At 36.9% G+C, this 20194-nt stretch overlaps 3 protein-coding genes across 3 annotated transcripts; 1 reads left to right on the top strand and 2 right to left on the bottom strand.

The window, feature by feature from the left end:
* Positions 1-1319: 1319 nt before the first annotated feature.
* On the top strand, positions 1320-4253 carry LOC140140726 (uncharacterized). The gene is made up of 2 exons (XM_072162477.1): positions 1320-1550; positions 2624-4253. The coding sequence occupies exons 1-2, from the start codon at positions 1435-1437 to the stop codon at positions 3954-3956; spliced, it is 1449 nt and encodes a 482-aa protein (XP_072018578.1). The 5' UTR covers positions 1320-1434; the 3' UTR covers positions 3957-4253.
* A 438-nt stretch (positions 4254-4691) lies between these two features.
* Positions 4692-14013, bottom strand: LOC140141302 (uncharacterized). The gene is made up of 5 exons (XM_072163126.1): positions 13801-14013; positions 11372-11470; positions 10138-10203; positions 8290-8355; positions 4692-7342 (listed from the first exon to the last, which is right to left on the bottom strand). The coding sequence occupies exons 1-5, from the start codon at positions 13921-13923 to the stop codon at positions 7247-7249; spliced, it is 450 nt and encodes a 149-aa protein (XP_072019227.1). The 5' UTR covers positions 13924-14013; the 3' UTR covers positions 4692-7246.
* Positions 14014-16507: 2494 nt separating this feature from the next.
* On the bottom strand, positions 16508-17656 carry LOC140140594 (galanin receptor 2a-like). The gene has a single exon (XM_072162351.1). The coding sequence runs from the start codon at positions 17654-17656 to the stop codon at positions 16508-16510; it is 1149 nt and encodes a 382-aa protein (XP_072018452.1).
* Between the last annotated feature and the right edge of the window lie 2538 nt (positions 17657-20194).

The raw sequence follows: 20194 nt of genomic DNA, 5'->3' as shown, positions 1-20194 counted from the left end.
CATCCAGACGATCGTAAACATGGTAAAAATCATCAAAATTCATATTTTGGTACTTTTGTCATTGTCATAGATGTGCTAACATAACCTGCTAGTGGTTCAGCCGAAATTTAACCGCTAACCGTGTATTTTAGACAAAATAAGGCATTTGACAGGAATCTGTAATTTATACTGACAGTATATAAATTAGCTTTTAGATTGAGCAGAGACGTAGCTTGCGACACCATCTCAGCGTCTTCATTCAGCGTAGTGATGTTGACAATCCTCTAGTCACACATTATAGTCTCGACAAGAACATATGTTCACCAACGAACCTGAACAAGAGGATGACGTTGAGGATGACGGTAGCACCAAAGTCACCAAATACTGCAAACCAACGCACCCCGACCAATACCTGAATTTTGACTCGAACCACCATCTGGAGCACAAAAGGTCAGTGGTTAGAACGCTTATGGACAGAGAGGACGAAGTAGTCACCACAGAAGAGTGCAAACACTAAACGAGCCATGTAAAATCTGCACTCACTCAAGGCAAACGGCTAAAGTCCTTGATATTCAAAACCCCCAACCCAAAGAAAAAAACATCGCACTGGCCAATATGAGAGAAAAATGAATGTCCCGCTGCCATACATCAAAGGACTTTCTCGGGGTCAACGCTTAACACAAACTGGTCAATACCATGAGATCTTTTTAGTACATCCGAAGGGAGAAACCCCCAAACCCAACAAATGTGGTGTAATCTGCAAAATCAGTTACCCCGATTGTGAGAACACTTATATTGGTGAGACAAGTAGATCCCGGGAGTAGATCTCTCGGCACCCGGATCAAAGAACACACTAGAATCCCCCCGAACAGCAGTCATTGACCGACCACAAAGCTGACCATAGACATGGTATCAGTATTGACGATGATTTATCAGTAAAAAGTATCGATTGACAGTATCGAATGCTTTCTTAAGATCTAAGAAAATTGCTTCAGTCACTTTACGAGTAGTTATCGGAAGAGAAGACCATATTTGGAACAGAAAGATCAGGGAAGCCGTAGAGATAAAGACGCAAAAACCCACGCTCAACAGGGACCGCGAATACGACCTGCTCGTAATCTAATGATCTGCTGACATTTGACCACCCATTGGGAGGTCATGTGACCCTGAATATAGACGCCGTGATGGTGTGCGCAAGCTACGTCGCTGCTTAATCAAGACTCTGAAACTTTTTAAGCTAATTATTTTGTTTTTTGGCAATGCATAACTGATCAGGTGGACCTGATCCGATTAACTGTTCAAGACATTATATAAAGTGGAAGTAAACAAAGTAAACATAATCAATAATATAAATTCTAATTATCTTACAGGTTTGCTCCACAATATCAGCACTATGGGATGTGTAACCATGTTAACCATTCAGTAAGATGAGGTACTACCAATAAGCTGGGCACCATGGGATGTGTAAGCAGTCAGCAGGATGACGTACCACCAATAAGCCTACTAAATCAAGATGTCTTGTTGTATATTTTCTCATATCTCAATGTCAGGGATAGGTGCAGATTAGCACGGTAAATATTAAGCACATAAAGACACCCCTTCCAAATAAAGACACACCCCACCCACCCCATCGTGTGCCCACACCCCCATGACATGACTCGGTCTGATTTTATGACTCGTTGCAATGGGATTTAAAAAAGAAGTTTGTGGAAATTAATAATTAGCCTACCTATTTTGGTTTCATTTTATACTCTCACGAAATACGCATCGCGCAATAATATCCGAATGCGATGTAAGGATGATAGGAATACTCGTTAAGTGACTTGTAAAGTGACTGAAGCAATTTTCTTAGATCTGAAGAAAGCATTCGATACTGTCAATCACAAACTTTTTCGCCTTCTTTATATATAATTTTTGTTAACTCATTGCCATAATTGGTTAAATGTGAGTGTGTATTAAATGTATGTTGATGATGCAAGCTCTTCAGACCCGGTGACTTTACAGGCTGAACTGAAAAGAAACCGGGATATGATTGCTGATTGGTTAAACTCTATCCAACTAACTTTGAGATTAAGAAGACTAATCTAATGCTTATGGGTATTATGCAACAGTTAATTTAAGAACATTTCTCTCACTAATAGAAATGATAACATAGAAATTGTTGACTTGATTCAAATTTAGGCGTTGTTTTTTGCCGAGTTTTTTTGGCTCAAACTTGGTGTGAACATGATAGATTATATATCATCTAGTGTATCAAAACGCTTTGGTTAGTGTTCACAGTAAATGTGTTTGCAAAAGCACTAGTCTTTTCTCATTTTGACTATTGCAGTCCTGTTTGGTCTAATTTCACTGATAATAACCATCACAAAATGTTCAGATTCTGCAAAATGAATTTGCTCGTGTACTCCTCCATGCTGACATGACATCAGAAACACAACAGATGTGTTGAAAATGCCTACACCAAAGACTCCATCGCAGAGCGATGACCGATTGGTATTTAACCAATAAGGTAGAGCGCTTTTCTTAATGCCGCAAAATGCGCTCTACCTCATTGGGTAAAAACCAATCGCTATTGTTCAGCGATGCAGTATTAATTCAGCTTTAAATTAACCTTTTTCACAAACTATTTATGTTCCTTTTGCAGCGTTTGTCGCAGATGGCAGCGACTGACGGCGGAATGCAGCACCATTTGGGCGACTCTTGACATCCTTCCGTACGAGGTTAATCTGGCTAAAAACTGGGCTGTGATACATCCTAGATTTACATCAGCTCTGAAATCCCTCCGTCTCGGGGCAAACCAGTACAAAACTATCAACTGTGGTATTACCAAAGATGTTATGCTGCATATAAGAAGAACGTGTCCTAAGCTTGAAGAACTTGAAATCCACGGAGCACTACTGGATAGTATCGATGCATCGGACTTGCCATTAAGCTTAAAAAGACTTGTAATATTCAAATGTAGTATAAGAAACGAGCTATGGTTTTCAGAAGCAATACACTCTGGTGGATTACTAAAATTGGAACATGTTGATTTTGATTTTAGCTTGTACCGTCCAAAAGAAAACTCCAATCAAATTGCTCGGGAATTGGTGATGTGTGCTACAAATGTCAAATCACTGTCTTTGAGAAATCTTGCCATCGGTGACTTACAGTTATGCGAATTACCGATGACATTACATGAGCTTTCACTCGTGCAATGTACTGTACCTCGCCGTTGGTTCGATAGTAGTGTTGCTAATTCTAAACACATTCCTCCATTGAATAAACTTACCGTAGATATCATGAGACACAACTCATGGACGACACTATGCAGTATTGGCTGTATCTCAGGTTTGGTCGAGTTACAAATATTTGGAGCTGATTTGCGAGCGCTCGACTCGGCTAATCTACCACCCTGCTTGCAGAAGCTGATATTACGCCAAGTTTGGTTGCCGCGAAGGTGGTTCCACGCTTCTGCTATCGCTGGGAATCTTCACCAACTGAAATATCTTGAGCTTACAAAATTACGATCGTTCTCGCAAAAGTGCGCTACAGATTTTCGCGCCTTTCCTAATTTGAAACAGTTACACGTGTGCAAATCCTACATAGATGATACTGGTATGGCGTATGCTGTTGGACACATGGTTTGTCTTGAGAAACTTACCATAATAAACAGCTGCATCACGGATGTTTCTTTAGCGCTATTTGGTCAATATTTATCCCAGTTGAAGCATCTTAGACTGCGCCAATGTGGACTCATTACCGATATTGGTGTGCAATGTGTGGAAGACTTGAAAGATACCATGAAGTTGTTGGAGATCTATGAATGCCAGCAAATCACAGCGGAAGGAGTCATTAAGTTGGCGTCTAATCTTAAGGGGTCGCTTCAATATATGAATGTTACTGCTGATATATTAGGTATTGAGTATTGTGATTCGTTATGGACAAATTATAAGATTCATTTGCACGTTACGAATCCTTCGAAACCTTCAAGATAAAGAGGGAATACCGTAAACGTTCGCCTAATGGCGCACCTGGGCTCATTTGCCTTGGGGTAAATTTCATGTGCAAATATAGAGCCCCCTCCTCCGAAATCCCAACAAGAATTAAGGTTCTGTGCCCTTATTTGCTGGTGGGAATTTTACGTGTGGGCACTTTTAGGTTGTGCCTAAAATTCCACTTGTGTCAAGGGAGCACATTGCGCCATTAGGCGAACGTTTACGGTATAACATCTACGTAATAAGAGGGGCATTTCGCGATGTCAATGCAGAAAGCAGAATGTACAGAGGCAACTACATATGAAAAGGTTCATCAATGAAGAAATGTTTAGTATTTCGCTTTAAGGGGGTACTACACCCCTGGCCAATTTTGTGCCTAGTTTTGCATTTTTCTCAAAAATTATAGTGCTTTGGTGACAAGTAAGATATGTATAAATATAGGGCAAGGACTACAACTACTGCACTGAAAATTCAGCAACTCAAGGCAAGTAGTTATTGATTTATTGATCAAATACTGGTTTTCCCTCATTTTTGACTGTAACTGCACAACTGTTGTCTATGCTGAAATAAAATTTCCAGTGCAGTAGTTGTAGTCCTTGCCCCTATAATATACATATCTTACTTATCACAAATGCGCTATAGTTTTTGAGAAAAATGCAAAACTAGGCACAAAATTGGCCAGGGGTGTAGTACGAAATACTAAACATATTACCTTCTGTCATTCAAATTGGTATGTTCCACAAAGTCCTAATATCAAATTGCCCAGAGCAAATATCGCCGTCGTGATAACACATTTTTTCAATGACTTTAACAAGTAAGTTAAAATCTGTGAAAGTACCAACACCATTACACTAATGTTTCCGAGTGATTTGGTGTTTATATGCGTTGGTGTTATAAGTCGGCGGTGTATTTACCAAACTTTAATCACATTCATGTAAGACTATTTAATATAATATGTTTGTGTGCAATAAACTAAACATTGCAATTCATTTGGTAGTTTCTTATGATTCTTTATTCATGTTATTGGTTCATTGCATAAAGTTCTGATAAAAAAATGTTAAAACACATAGCATGTAATACACCATTACGATATTATAGATAAATACGAGTTACATGGGCCACTGTGTCATGGGTAACTCATCTACATCTTCAATACGAAAGGTCAACATTTTCATATGATGGCTTTTCATCCCAACTACATAAAATACATATCATTAGATTGATAAAGTTTACTTCGAGGACTGTTAAATGTCCAAAATATCAATTTTTAATAATTTGCCATGGAATTTGTATTATGTCTCGAATTTCCAAAAATCCGAATTATTTGATACTGGAATTATTTGATACCGGCATTATTTGATACCGGGATTATTTGATACCGGAATTATTTGATACCGGAATTATTTGATACCGGAATTATTTGATATCGGAATTATTTGATACTGGAATGCAATTTATTTGGTGCGTCTCATGTGATCCACAAAAAATACTAGCAAAGCTGGGTGACCAAGACCTTAATACATTTGTACAATATTTTCCTACCGATTTTATTATATATAATAACGTTACTTATTAATTGCACTAATTTATCCAGATTAAAGATATATAACCCTCTGACAAAGTTACAAATCCTGAAGGATAAATACCACTAATTATCTACTACACGGTTTTCAATGGGGAAATGGCTAATATGGGGCGGACATTTCTCATATTCAGAACTCTCACAGTTAAACGCCACCAATAGCCAATAGCAGGTGAAACTAGTGTATCCACTTCGCACTCGTAAATTGTTGGAATTAAGATATATATCTTTTGGATTAAACCACACATAAATTGGATTTTAAAATACCCGTTTCATCACATTGTGACCTGTTGTATTTTTTTCTGAATACAAAATCTAACAAGTATATAAACAATAAAATATAAATATATAAATATACAAATAATGGAAAGACATTATAATAAAATTCCTTAGATGATAAAAAATACGACTCAATGCGCGGATTTAGGGTTTCTCTATCGGAAGTCAATTTGTGCCAAAATTCCTTCCCACAATACAATATGCGTATTGCATGCCATCAAACAACCGTACAAGAGTTACACTGCTGCCCAGCTACTTCAGTGGTGCTCTAGAGTACCTATGTGGGTACTCTAGAATACATATATCGGAATCACATTATACAGTATACTCACTGGTATACACTGGATTGGTACTGCTCTGGTATTCTAGAGTAGCCACAAAGCCCAGGGGCACTCCAACTTTGGAGGTGACGCGTATGTAGGGCTGTTAAGACCCCCCCTTTTCAGCATCGCTGTCACCCAAAGACCCCGTATTTTTTTACGAACACATATGCTCTGTCACCCGAAGACCCCCTATTTTCCATTTGATCTGTCACCCAAAGACCCTTTCAAGTTCAATTTGAACGATTTCGAGGTTTCTGTGGCGCTGTTTCGGTTCTCACCCAAAGATTCCATTTAAAAAAAAGGTCATGTTCTCACCCAATGACCCCATATTTTTTACATTTTGCTCTCACCGAATGCCAAAAATCAGGCTCTCACCCAATGACCCCATATTTTTTACATTTTGCTCTCACCGAATGCCCCTTAGTGCGAAAGTGCCAGCCCTACACCTATATCCGTTTCAAATTGAAGTGCCCCCGGGCCACAAAGTAGCTGGGCAGCAGTGTAACTCTAAGGTTGGCAGCAATAGGAATGTGGTATATGGTGTTTTACAAAGCTCTCAGTTTGAAGACGGCCACCACACACCATAAGGAATAAGAAGACCATCTGATCATTAAAAGAAGGCTATATTTGAACACCGTTTGAAATGGTCTGCATGTCGTCATATATAGAGTTGATATTTATGAAACTCAATAATTTAGAGCACCGTTATATTAAACGCACCGCATGGTACCGTTGCAACATCTTCAGAAGCGTAAAATTGTTTTTTATTTTTACAACATGTATACTTTTTGGATTCTCTCCAAGAAACTCAATATTGCACTTTAAGCTCCACTTCCTGATGTACAATAGGTATTCCGTGTTAGAAGTTCCAAACTGCTTTCTCAATGTGTGGTGGTTTAATCTGGGCCTATCCAATAAAGCCCCGGGAATAATCTGCAGAATATTATCAACTTCATTATTCCATCAGTTACCGATTATTCCAGGTGTACATCTATACATCGGAAATAATGCAAAGCACACTTTATGAAGGGTTAACTTTATATGAAACAAAATGTATATTCTGCATAGATACCACATTCAGAATATTCCGTACATTTACAGGATGGTTAGATAACCCCATATTCGGCTGAGTCCTGGAATGCCGCCAGCTCACTTAGTTTTCTTTTGAGTGTCGATGGGTCATGTCCCCACATTTCACTAATCTGAAACAAGATATGATAAACAAGAAATATAAGGGATGAAATCAAAACTCGACCGCCTGGTTCCGCCCGGTTTATATTGTTCAGAGAACCAGACGGAACCAGCGGTCAACCGCCGGTCGAGTTTTGATTTCGTACCTAAGGTAAGGCATAACATCTATTTTGGTCCTATAGCGCTATTGGTGCCCGAAGAGGTATCGATGGCACTTATTATCGTACCCTGAACATTTGTACAATGCATTCGTTTTATATTTAAATGAAACACAATAACACTATGCAACTGTTAATTATTATGCTTGTTACAATTCATTACATCTCCAGGGAGTGACGTTTTTAAGAGTCATCGGTACCTAACCGGGTACCGATAGTTCTATAGGACCAAATTGATGTGGTGCCTAATAAAATACACAAGTTGATTACTTTTGAAAGAGTAGTAAACGATTGTGATTTCACATGGTTCGCTGTCCATGCAGGCTTTCGTTGCGTCGGGATTAGTTCTGACTTGTTCAGGATAAAACATGTTGAGAGTTCTTCAAGTAAACTGTTCATATCTAAAGAGTATCATAGTGGTCTCCCAATGCTCTATTTTATACAAGTAGATTGATTTTCGGCTAAAAATTCTACATTTTCACCGAATTATCTCCTCAATAAAGAAAAGACTATTTCAACCTAACTAACAAGTAAAAGGTCAGTAGCCCTTGGAATAATTTAACAAGAGCGAAATGAAGATCCTTGATTTTACTGTACAAACCCATGGTGTGCCTCACCAACCCCCTCTATATGGTCATCTTTGACCCCAGGTAAGGTGCTGGGGTAAAAATTACTAAAATGAGCGCAAAGGATGGATCTACGATTAGCTTAGGTCGTTTGGGCGCAAACGTGTGCGGATTTTTATGACGGATAAAAAATCTTAGCCCCCCTTCGTAGTTCTTGGGTTAAAGTAAACATACCTTTTTACCGCTTCTGTAAAAATGCCACGAAGGTATACCATACAAACCGGCCTGGTCAGCCAATGGCTACAAAGATTAAATTAAAAAGCATTTTATGACTTATCGTCGTGGCACTTCTTTAATTGTACTTTTTCAGAGCCAAATGAATATTTAGGATCCCTGCGCTGCAACTAATAATAATCTATGAAAAGTTCGTTCACTATGATTATTTGAAATGCCTAATGTGCGTATAAATACACACTGTATCAAAATGGTTGGAACTGACGACCTTGTTTAGGCTAAATATTTTGAAATATTTGAAATGATAGTAGCTTTATCTTCTCTAAGAATTTAAGCTCATGAAGATATCACATTCCGTTCAAAAGTTACATGCTTTTAAAGGAAGTGAGATATTGATTGAGAGCACCGATGTAATAAATATTTTGAGCAGTGAACCTGTTCAGCTCAACGGACTGCAACATCTATTCATCTGTTGTGTCCGATTTGAGCGCTGACATAACATCTGTTTGACCTCGCAAGAAAACCTCATTGAACCCACCTCGATCTCAGTCAGTGTTGCCGATGCCTTCTAAGCAATGAAAGCACAAATGTGTGGCGAATCAACAATCGACCTCCCAATCCGCGCCAAATGTTTTCTAGTTTAAAAAATATTACGTTTAGCAAACGGAGGAACACTTTAATGATAACCCATCCAATACCGGGATGTATGTTGCTTCATCAACTCGTAAAGAAAACATGCTTTCAAACTATGTCCAAAACCGGGATCTAAAGTTTAAAAGTCACGTGAAGCCGTGGTAAACGATCGTATGCTATAACTAACACAATTCAACGGCTTATTAAGGTGGTACTACAAATTTATCAAGGACTGTAGAATCACCTTAACCAAAGTGTTGGCAATACTGTACCCTATTGTCAATGATTCGTATAGCTTCTGTTCGTGACCGATCAGGATCACAGTTGTTAAAATATCTAACACTCCAATACATTAACACGTTAGTTTTTAGAAAGACGAACAGAGATTGAATAATGAATACGTCTTCATCAGGCAGATAAAATGATAGAATAAATAATAACCCCGGGGGTCACTCCCATTTTGGCCTGTACACCATCCGCGATAATCAACTTTTGAAAAGCATCATAAACAAGGATTTAACCCTTGGCTAAAACGACACCCTAAACAGGGATTTCATTCCTAACATCAAATTTCATACCCTAAATTTCATTTCCGCGTATTTAGAAATTGCAATTTTGCTACCCTTTTTTCCAATTTTTCATGTTTTTGACACCCTAAACGCGATACGCGCGTATCGTGCCTACCCACGAAAAACGACCCTTTTTACGCGTTTTCATTATCGCGGATGGTGTACAGGCCACAATGGGAGTGACCCCCCCCCCCGGGATAATAACCCATACCAACCTCTACATTAAAGTCTAAACTGTAGCTTAGCCTGAATTCGATTACATTTCAAGTCCCATTACGTGGAAAATGCACCGTTTTGGCATGTTCTGTCTCGAAACTGACGCCAAGATTTTAAAATTGCACCTCTAAAATCATAACTATCCCAAGAATGTTTTTAAATAAAAATAAATAAATAAATAAATAAATAAATAAATAAATAAATAAATAAATAAATAAATAAATAAATAAATAAATAAATAAATAAATTAATTAATATAATAAATAAATAAATAAATAAATAAATAGATAAATAAATAAATAAATAAATAAATAAATAAATTAATTAATTAATATAATAAATAAATAAATAAATAAATAAATAAATAAATAAATAAATAAATAAATAAATAAATAAATAAATAAATTAAAAAGAATCGGTTAATACTTACCGGTGAATCCGTCACATCCACTTTAAGGAACGTTAACGCTGCGTAAATACTTCTTGATGTGTGGCTCTGTAAAAAGCATTTGATTTCATCGATTAGGTTGAAAATTGACTGGCAACAAATTACGTCGTACTTAATTTATCGTTTGATAGGTGAAGTACTTCTAGTGCCTATTTCTATTTATCGTTATGTATTCTCCTCCCGTGCGTTATATTCGTGAACTACACTTCATAGCCCAAATTATATAAACCTGCACGCTACACTATGCATTATCTGGCACCTGCACGCTAAACAATACATTTCGGATAATGGGGGAATCGGTGGGAGTAGTAAGTATATACTCAAATACTAGAAATACTACTTTCACATAACTAATAATTTGTGACCGTTCACGGCGAATGAGCCGTAAATTCCTCCCCCGGTCAATTTTGTTTTATTTCGTGTTTAAAAAATAAACATCATAAACTTTAAAATGGTATATCATTTGACTTCAAACGATATCCAGAAGCGGGGTTATGGTTTGTTAAACTTTGCTTTTTACGTTTTAACATGTGTCTCTTTTTCCACATTGCTGGCAATAAATATCAAACAGTCATAATTGGCGGTCATTTCAAATCATCCCCAAGTCAACGAGGTATAAGAAAGTTCTCTCATTGTTAATTGTTGGTTATGCATACCTGTACAAAATACAATGCCTGGTAACCCACCACTTGAACAGGATTTAGCAAAAGCAAACAAAGACCAGAGCTATTAAAAGTTCTATAGCCATCTAAGGTAGAAGCTTATTATCCACTTCCAACAATAGGATTATTGATTAGTTTTTGAATATCAAAATGAGACAGATGTCGGGCCAGCTTAAGTTACCGATGAATACGACCTTGGTACACATTTTACACCGTAACTCAGAATACAATTTAGGGAATTTACGGCTCATTTGTGCTGCCGGGTCACATTTCTCTGTTCGATATACTTTTTTGATGGTATATATATTATATACCATCAAAAAAGTACGAATATATATTCTGTGGTGTTAATAGTTTTAATATACTATAGTATATGACGCATAATGTACTCGTGCAAATGCATTCGTCAAGATAATCGCACTTGCCATGGAGTTATTACATTTAACTCCATGGCGCGTGCGACTATCTTGACTAATGCATAGCACTCGGTTCATTATCCTTATCATAACCTCATTTTAGAATTTTTATTTATTTCTTAATTATCATCATCTTACCACGTATGCAAGTAAACCAACCACGCATTTTAAACACCATCTAGCACCATACATAACTACTACTAATTCATTATCAGCAATGTAGGAATCCAAATCAGCCTGCAAAATGTAGAGAATGAACAATAATGAGAAAAAAGACTTGGTTGAAGGTTAAAAAAAATTATGAAGGTAACAAGAAAGAAGAAGAAGAAGAAAGAAAAAAGAAAGAAAATGTAAGAAGGACTGGAATTTTAAAGAAAAAAAAGACCGAAAGGAACAATGACATATAGAATTGAATATAGATTTGTAGATAAATTTTATTCATTAATGAATTAATAAATAAATTGCTTAAAAAAGTAAATTGTATTCTAAGTTAACCTATATTTTTCCTCATGCATGTAAAAGAATAAAGGCATAAAGGAATTTGGAAAATTAAAATATGAGAGCAGAAAGCTGCATTTCAGGATTTATTGCTGTAAATTAAATTTCCTTAACGATAATGGCAATTTCCTTAGGTGAATATTGACACTGAAAATTGACATTGTATCAATTTATAATATTGACAAGTATTAAGATCCTCTGCGCAAAATACTCTTATCCAAACACTTTGATGTGTTGATGTGATTGAATGCCTTGTTTTATAACATTAAATAAATAAATAAATAAATAAATAAATAAATAAATAATAAATAAATAAATAAATAAATAAATAAATAAATAAATAAATAAATAAATAAATAAATAAATAAATAAATAAATAAATAAATACCAGTAGCACTTGTGGAACGAAAGTTGTAACTCTTGAGTTTCATGCTAATGCAATCATCAGACAACTCCAGATGATTGTCTGATTATCGCATTGTCTGATTATCGCATTTAGCGTGAAACTCAGAGTAACAAACTCAGTTCCACAAGTTCTATTCATAGTGTTCTTAGCTCTGCTGTAATGCATCGTTCACTCTACACGTATATTGTCATCTTTCTCCAAGTAACTAAAAAAAAAAAAAAAAAAAATAAATAAATAAATAAATAAATAAATAATCAAAAATATTAAAAAATACATAAATTCATAATGCGTGCGACATATACGACCAGGGATGCAAATTGTGCGGGAGCGGGGAGCACCGCTCCTAGGAAATGAGTGTCAAAATTGAGGAAATAATACCATGGGAAGAACAAAGAAAGAGAGGAAAAAGGAGGGAGAGAAGAAAATAAAAGAGGAGAGGAAGGGGGAAAAGAGGAAAGAAAAAAAGAAGAGGAGTGCGGTACAAGATAATACAGGAGGGTTGTGAGGCAGTGAAGCTACTGAATGGAAGAGAGAAAATCTTGAAAGACACTGGTTGCGCAAACTTTGCAGGAATTCACATTATTGTTCAAAAAATAAGAGCAAAAGAGAGGAAGGTGTTGGTGTTAGAATATGGAAATGGGATATGCGGCAATTTACAATTCATCACCATAAAAGGTATGATGTAATTTAACAGGAAATAAAAGAAGTTGGTTGAAGGCAGGTGGAAACAGGGCACATATCTGAGGAAATTTACAGAGAGGCGGCGATCATATCGGAGGAAATTTATAGAGTGGCAGCAATGAGGATTTTATGGGAAGTGGAACAAAAGTCATGAAGGAATTCAGTGTATAAATACTAATGCCACTGAGAAGAGGACAAATTGGAAAATATTGACGAAATTTAAAAAGAAGAACCATAAAGCACTGAACAAGTTGTGCTCCCTCTGGCAAAAAATGAAAGAGGAAATGGGAGTAAAGGAAAATAAAAGGAGAAAGGAGCCTTTGTCCCACCAAAATTGACCCCAAACTAGTGTTAAATACCATATTTTTGCGCGCTAGCTTGCACATTGTCCTCGTAAAGCCATTTTTGGAAACTCGAAGACTTACCATAGAGCTATTTTATGCATGGTATGATTGAGGAAATCTTGAGCTTAAAAACCTTGCTCCTGAGGAAGAAATCACAATTTGCTACCCTGTATACGACAGTGAGCCCCTAATAAAACACCTGCTAATTAGTACAGTATTCTAATCGGTAGAGTTCAATGCGTTTATTAAAATGTAAATATACTATGTGGCTTTATGTATATAAAAATGTTTCAATTTAAAGCAAAATAATTGCATGACTAATGCATCCAGGTCAGCAACGCATACACTAATAATAAAATTAATAGTAACAAATAATAATAATAATAATAATAATAATAATAATAATAATAATAATAATACTAATAATAATACTAATACTAATACTAATAATAATAATAATAATAATAATAATAATAATAATAATAATAATAATAAATACTACTAGTAGTAGAAGTACTAGTAATAGTATTCCCACATGCATTGCTGTAAGTTCTTATGGCTATGCACCATGTATACTGCAATTTTGAATGCAACCATAAAATCGTATTGGTATTTAAAAATATTTCCATTTTGCTTACCTTACTGTATACCTGTATCACACCAGTTCCGTCGTCTAATGCAGTCGCCATTCCATTTATTAAATGGTTGAAATTCAGGTTTTTTGCGTATTGGCCATGATCATAATATTCTGTCACTGACATTTTTACTAGATCGGTCAACTACATGTTATTTTATTACAGCAAATATATACATGACATTGTATTAAAGCAGTGTGGCTGTGTTTACGTTTTACGGATAATAGTCAGTGACTGTCTTTTACGCTTCATCATTGACACGGAACGAATTAGCCCTTTATCTGCGTTTGTTTTGAAACAAGAAATGTTTCTTTGTAATATCGTTCAAGTTCAAGTTCAAGGTCAATTTTTTTTCTGAATCACAACAATATAATAATATAAATTACAGATATGCTTGCAGAAATTAACAGATTAATAATATATCAATAATAAATAATAAAATATATTGCTAATACCGCAGGGTGATACCAGAAATAACAGTAATTAAAGAGCAGTGATCTTGTTGAAGGGTTTAAGCAGAGCATAGCTTTTTATTACCTAATATTACCTAATAACATAATTATTATATGTTAGTAAATTAATAATCAAGCACGAATCACGTGGTTTTGTTTAAAACAAACTCAATGACGTAATGGTTATTTGTGCTCAATTGTCGTCAGCCTTCATTGTATTACTGGGACGTCATTGCACTCGACAATTTCGGCGCCCGGGAATTTTGAATATCGCGTGTTGAGAGCCGGCTGTGTTTATTCGTTTTTATGGCCAATATGAGTTTGTTTCAAATACAACCACATGATTCGTGCTTGATAATTGTTTTTCTAACATATAAGGCATAATGTTGTGATTGCCGGAGTCATCCTTAAAATGCTAGAATGATATGCATTCATTTACTTTAAAAGATTGACATTTTTAAGGGTTCTAACTTGTCCATTTTTAACTACATCTATTTAGAATTCGAGATGATCAAGAAATTCATCTAATTAATTACCGTCTTGCAGCCTCACAACATACACTTCCAGTTAATGTACACCACTGGAATGGAAAAATGACGCTACGTGAAGACTTATTCGGTACGTCCCTGGAAATTTAACAAATTGCAAGCCTCGCGTTTAAAATCACTCACTACACTGTTATAAATAATTTTAAAAAGTTTAAATAACGCTGTTTAAGGGGCGAACTATACAACAGTTTTTTAAGCACAATATTCTCCGTCGCAGTGTGACGTCAAAATCAATCGCTGCCAGGAAAACCAAACTGGTTAATGACATCTGTGTTCGGAACCACAATCAAAATGATCACAATGACGGATGACCCAGTGACCCAGTAACTATGACGGATTTACTGCAACATAACACACTTATAGAATCACATAATTTCAACATAAAAGAAATGCTAGAGGATCTAATGAAATTTATTTAAGATTGACACATTTTCAACGATGCAATAAACCCAGCAAACACATAAATGTTCTTAAAACGTTTAATCAAAATGTTTTAATTATAGGTTAAAGACAAGTATTACTTGTTGGGAGAGAAATTGGACAAAATAATGCACGCGCGCTGATGTTGATGCGTCTAATGCACGAGCCCCGGGAGTGCATTAGACGCATCAACATCAGCGCAAGTGCATTATTTTGTCTAATTTCTCGAGCAACAAGTAATACGCGTTTATTAACCTATTTCATACACGAGAAGAAAGAAAAATGCGCGATTTTTCTGTTTTTATAACGAATTATTACTAAATATGTTGGAAAATAGAAAGAAATATAAATGCATCAACCCGCCCGAAAAATGAATCAATCCTACGCGATGAACGCGCGCGAAACACTGCGCGTAGTACGCGGAGTGCACAATATACACAATCAATGCATGTTTTGTATTTTTCTAACGCTTGCTCTGATTGGTTCTCGCTATCAAAGAGTGTATGAATAACAGTTAAATGTCGGGTTATTTATAAAGATCATGAATACGTTTTTAAAACGTTATTGTAAAATATTTTTAGGGGCAAACATGTTTGCATAATATTTTGTCATTTATAACATTCCGTTAAAATCTTTAGTATCACGTTTTCAAAAATGTTTTATGAATGTTATTAAAACGTCCTTATACCCTTTATATAACCCGACATTTAAACCTTTTCTGTAAAACCTTTGCTAGGGAAACACTGTAGTTGTCAATGCCCGTGAAGCATCAATTTCAAGTAAACAATCAGGGCATGGTTTGGTGATGAAGTCCGAATGGAGTCCGTCTTGCTGGCTTGGTAACAAATCTCCACCGGCCCTGCGGGGCTGGCGACAACTCTCTTATAGTCCGAAGGTTCCCCAGTCCGACGGTAATTTACCATTCGCTAGTCCGAATTCTGAAAAGGGTTCGCTAGTCCGAATATCGGGTCTCTAGTCCGAGGGTTCGCTATTCCGAATAACAAATAAGGTTCTCTAGTCCGAATATAGAATAAGGCTCGCTAACCCCAACCCTAACCCTAACCCTTACTCTATATTCGGACTAGAGAACCTTCGGATTAGCGAAGTTATTTTGGTTTTTAGACCTTCGGACTATCGACCCTTCGGACTAGAGAGAACTTGAAGTCTTCGGTTGCACTCTTGTTGAAGTGAAATTTGTAGTTGTTAAAGTGAAGTGAAATTATTCTATATCAGTGTCAATGGGATTGTTGTTAAAAAAGTTTACTGAATCTGTGCGTAATAAGGGGCAACTTACTGGATTTTGTCCTGTGCCACGGTGCTTTGAATATTTCCTACAGTCCAGATATCAAAAGCTTTATTTTGTACTCCAAACTTAGAAATATGTCTTGGTGTATCAAACTTAGTGAAATAAAAACAACTGATGTTGAAAACCTGCCGAAAAGCCTTTCTGTAGCGAGTGCTTGCGATAACGTATATCACTGAATTTGTGGCAGAATTAATGTACATCAGAACACGACTAATTTGAATCAGCCCAGGTATTGTGTCGCTATTATACGCAAAACCGTCCACGTATCCAGACAACATTTGCAGGACGGACAACGTCTCAAAAGGAGCGAGACAAAGAAAGAAAACAATTCCCGTGATCACCAACATGATAGCCACTTGATTGCGAATGTTCTTTCGAAATATCGCACTTGTTTGAACAGGGTTTCGTTTTGGATTGAGTTCTCTAACTATTCGAATGTAAAGTATGGTGTTTATTAGTAAAGATATGAAGAAAGGTAGAGTTTGAATGCCATTAACGATATTCGCAGCTGCACTTGAAGTAGCAGTACATAAGCCGACCTCCTTAGGGAACTTGCAATACGTTTCATTTTCAGGCCATAACACACAGACTGTGACATATTTGCTTCTTCCTGGAATCGTGATACAAGAACAGATGACTCCAGCCATCCACGCTATTATGACATTGCGAATGGGTCTGCTCTTGTGTCTCAATGCTATCCTGTACTTAATTGGATAGCATACTGCAAGATATCGTTCATATGAGACGAAGGTCACGAGAAAGATGCATGAAAAATAAGTAACGTCAATGATGAAATATACAAGCACGCATCCTGTAGATGATCCAAGGATTGTTTGATCTCGTACAACTGGAGAAACGCGGTAACGAAGCACCTTTTCTCCGACTCCTACAAGAAGGAAAACAATATCAGCCACAGCAATGGAGGCAAGGTAGGTATTTGTTATAGTTCTCATCCAAGGAACACGGATTATGACGAACAAGAAGGCAACGTTGCTGATGATGCCAAACAATAGAATAAAAGGAAGAAGGACTGTGATTACTGTTTGGTCAATCATGTTGTACTCCATTGAAGATACGTGTGCATCAGTGCTGACATTGATAGTAAATGTTTCATCACACTCTCTGTATTCCATTTTGAGAAGTTGACGATACTAAAATAGACTCACAATATACCTTTAGTTAGGTGTGGTACGCTTAAATCTGTACTCGTTCTAGACACATCGTCGAAGTTGTTTCTTGAAACTTTTGTATCTTAATGATCATAGTTTATAGCTTATTTATAGCGTCTTAAACGGAGAAGGAAAATGATTCAACCATATCTATTCAACATGTGCAAAGAAGTCGAGAAAGTTACATGTAATGATTATAACCGAACCCAATGTTAAATATTCATATCACCATCTGGTATTAAATGAGTTCAGATAATTACCGTTTGCTTTTACGGATTGCCAGTCACGTGGTTATGACGTGCTTTGGTCATGCAGTTAGTGTTGCGAAATAAATGATAGATGATCAGTTTTAGATGAGCGAAATATTCTCATTAATTTGGACTTCACTGCCAGAGTTTCATTGAACATGTTGATCAGCGAATAGCGTAATACGTGATGTTCGGTGATTAATTGGGTTAATATGAGATGGCAAACATGAAGCAACAGTACTGTTTAAGATCTGATCATTGTTTGAGTACGTAATGACGTAATGAGGATGACTTATTAAAATAGGACGATTTTCTAAAGTAAATCGTATGATGTTCCCCTCAATAAATAGAGAGTGTTGTTTTGTGGCTGGACACGTCCTACCGTGCTTGCCTTGTGGCTGCATCCATCTGACGATTGGTGAGTAATTCTGTACTAATTATGGCATTCCGACATTATTTTTATGTTTAATAGTTCGATTTGCAGTTCCATCCTGAGTTGTTGAGCCAAGATATTTGAAGCTCCCCACGTGTTCTATATTCTTCATCGATTAAGAATGTTATGTTCTTCAGCTTGATCCCTCCAACTACTTTTTGACATTCAGTTGAAGATTCACATTCTAGCCTGTATCACTTTGTTGGTGCGTGGTCGTAAGTTATTCCAGTTGAAATCCATACACACCCTATTGAAGACACGATCTTAATCTCCCACACCGTCACAGCGAGTGTGAATTTCAAATGGGGTTACCAAAATGGTTGACTCCATTTGAAATTCACACTCCATGTGTGGAATATTAAGAGCTATTAAGGTTATGCCCTATTATGGATATAGTGGGTGTATGAATAGCAACAGGAATAGCCCAATGGTCTCATGATTCAGTCGTCTACATACTATAGGTAACTAAAAGGTAAGGTGATAACAATGCACGTCCTGTCTTGCTGCTTTTCCAATACCAAACCCATCAGATTCCAGCGTACTGTAGCTACTGTCAGTACAATCAGATGCTTAGCATGCGTAGGGAATCCCATTTACAAGAAAGTGGAAACGAGCTATATATCTGGCAACAGAGTCAAAGGCTTTCCAGTAGTCGATAAACAGTATGAAGGCGTGTTGGTCTATAGCTTTAACTTTCGCAAGAAGTATTTGGGTGCACACAAGCATGTCTCTTGGATCTCCTGCGTTTTGTTAGTTTGTATGCTGCTTGGTCCTCTGCATGGTTAGGGATGAAATTAAAACTTGACTGGCGGTTGACCGCCGGTTCTGTCCGGTTGCTATTGTTCTAAACAAAGGCAACCGGACGGAACCACCGGTCGAGTTTTGATTTCATCCCTTACTGTTCTTCATCCTGACAACTAATACCATCTGGTGTGACTAGTCAGTACTATTATAATTCTGTAATTAGAGCATTACTTGCGATCGTCAAACTTGAAAAACACTACAAAGCTGGATTTTCCATTCATCCGACCAGTGACAGCTTTCATCAGACACACGCAGATCTGTGTATGATAACATGATGTTGTGCCATCTATCCCCGTGATTCCCCTTCACTTTACTTTTTTAAAACGTTTTCAATTTCAGAAAGTCGAGTACCGTACGTAATCATGGTGATGTACTTGGATGTAGTTTTCGTAGATCATATTCAATCAAACAGGTTAACTAAATTGCCAACCCGGACTTCGTGATCCTTTGACATTCCTCTTCTATAAAACCAGACTGTCTTCATGGTCTTGTCTTTCCCGTTGTTTCCTTTGGTTATTTTTTACTTGACCTTTTCTCAGTTTGCTTTTCTCTTTTCCTCAGTTTCAACACCTCCCTACTTATATATGTTTTAAAAATGTTTCTGACAAGGGATATTTTGGCATTAACAGCATGAAACTGTCATCTTGTGGTGATTGGTGACATATTTGCACACAGTCATAGCCAGTGGCGTAGCGTGGGGCATCATATGGGCTTGGGGGTTGGCACACTCTGTTTTTCGGCAATGGGATTTTCTAAATTTTGTAATTGATTGGGGGGAACATGTCCCCATGACACTACGCCTATAGCTGTTTACTGGGCCATGGTCTGGTAATAGGGATATGCGCAGGCCAGGGCGCAGCAGAGCATTACACTTGGAGCTGTGGACCTTTTTCGGACCTCACTTAAAGACCCCCTTTTTCGGTGTCACTGAAAGACCCTTAGATTCGAACTGCTATCCGCACATCCCTGTCACTTCCAAAGTCGAGTGCCCCCCCCCCCACCCCCCGTAGATGACCA

The sequence above is a fragment of the Amphiura filiformis genome, chromosome 19 (assembly GCF_039555335.1).
Source record: "Amphiura filiformis chromosome 19, Afil_fr2py, whole genome shotgun sequence".
NCBI lineage: Eukaryota > Metazoa > Echinodermata > Ophiuroidea > Amphilepidida > Amphiuridae > Amphiura > Amphiura filiformis.
Note: the sequence above shows the minus strand (reverse complement) of the source record. Positions and strands in the feature narration are given on the sequence as shown.

Bases quoted from the DNA above. Each gene is read 5' to 3' on its own strand.
- LOC140140726 (XM_072162477.1), top strand. From the start codon at position 1,435: ATGGGATGTGTAAGCAGTCAGCAGGATGACGTACCACCAATAAGCCTA. The intron at 1,551-2,623 runs GTAAATATTAAG...TTCCTTTTGCAG, and splicing joins GATAGGTGCAGATTAGCACG to CGTTTGTCGCAGATGGCAGC.
- LOC140141302 (XM_072163126.1), bottom strand. From the start codon at position 13,923: ATGTCAGTGACAGAATATTATGATCATGGCCAATACGCAAAAAACCTG. The intron at 10,204-11,371 runs GTAAGATGATGA...TGCTTTTTACAG, and splicing joins TTGGTTTACTTGCATACGTG to AGCCACACATCAAGAAGTAT. The intron at 8,356-10,137 runs GTAAGTATTAAC...TAATCTTTGTAG, and splicing joins TGGATGTGACGGATTCACCG to CCATTGGCTGACCAGGCCGG.
- LOC140140594 (XM_072162351.1), bottom strand. From the start codon at position 17,656: ATGGAATACAGAGAGTGTGATGAAACATTTACTATCAATGTCAGCACT.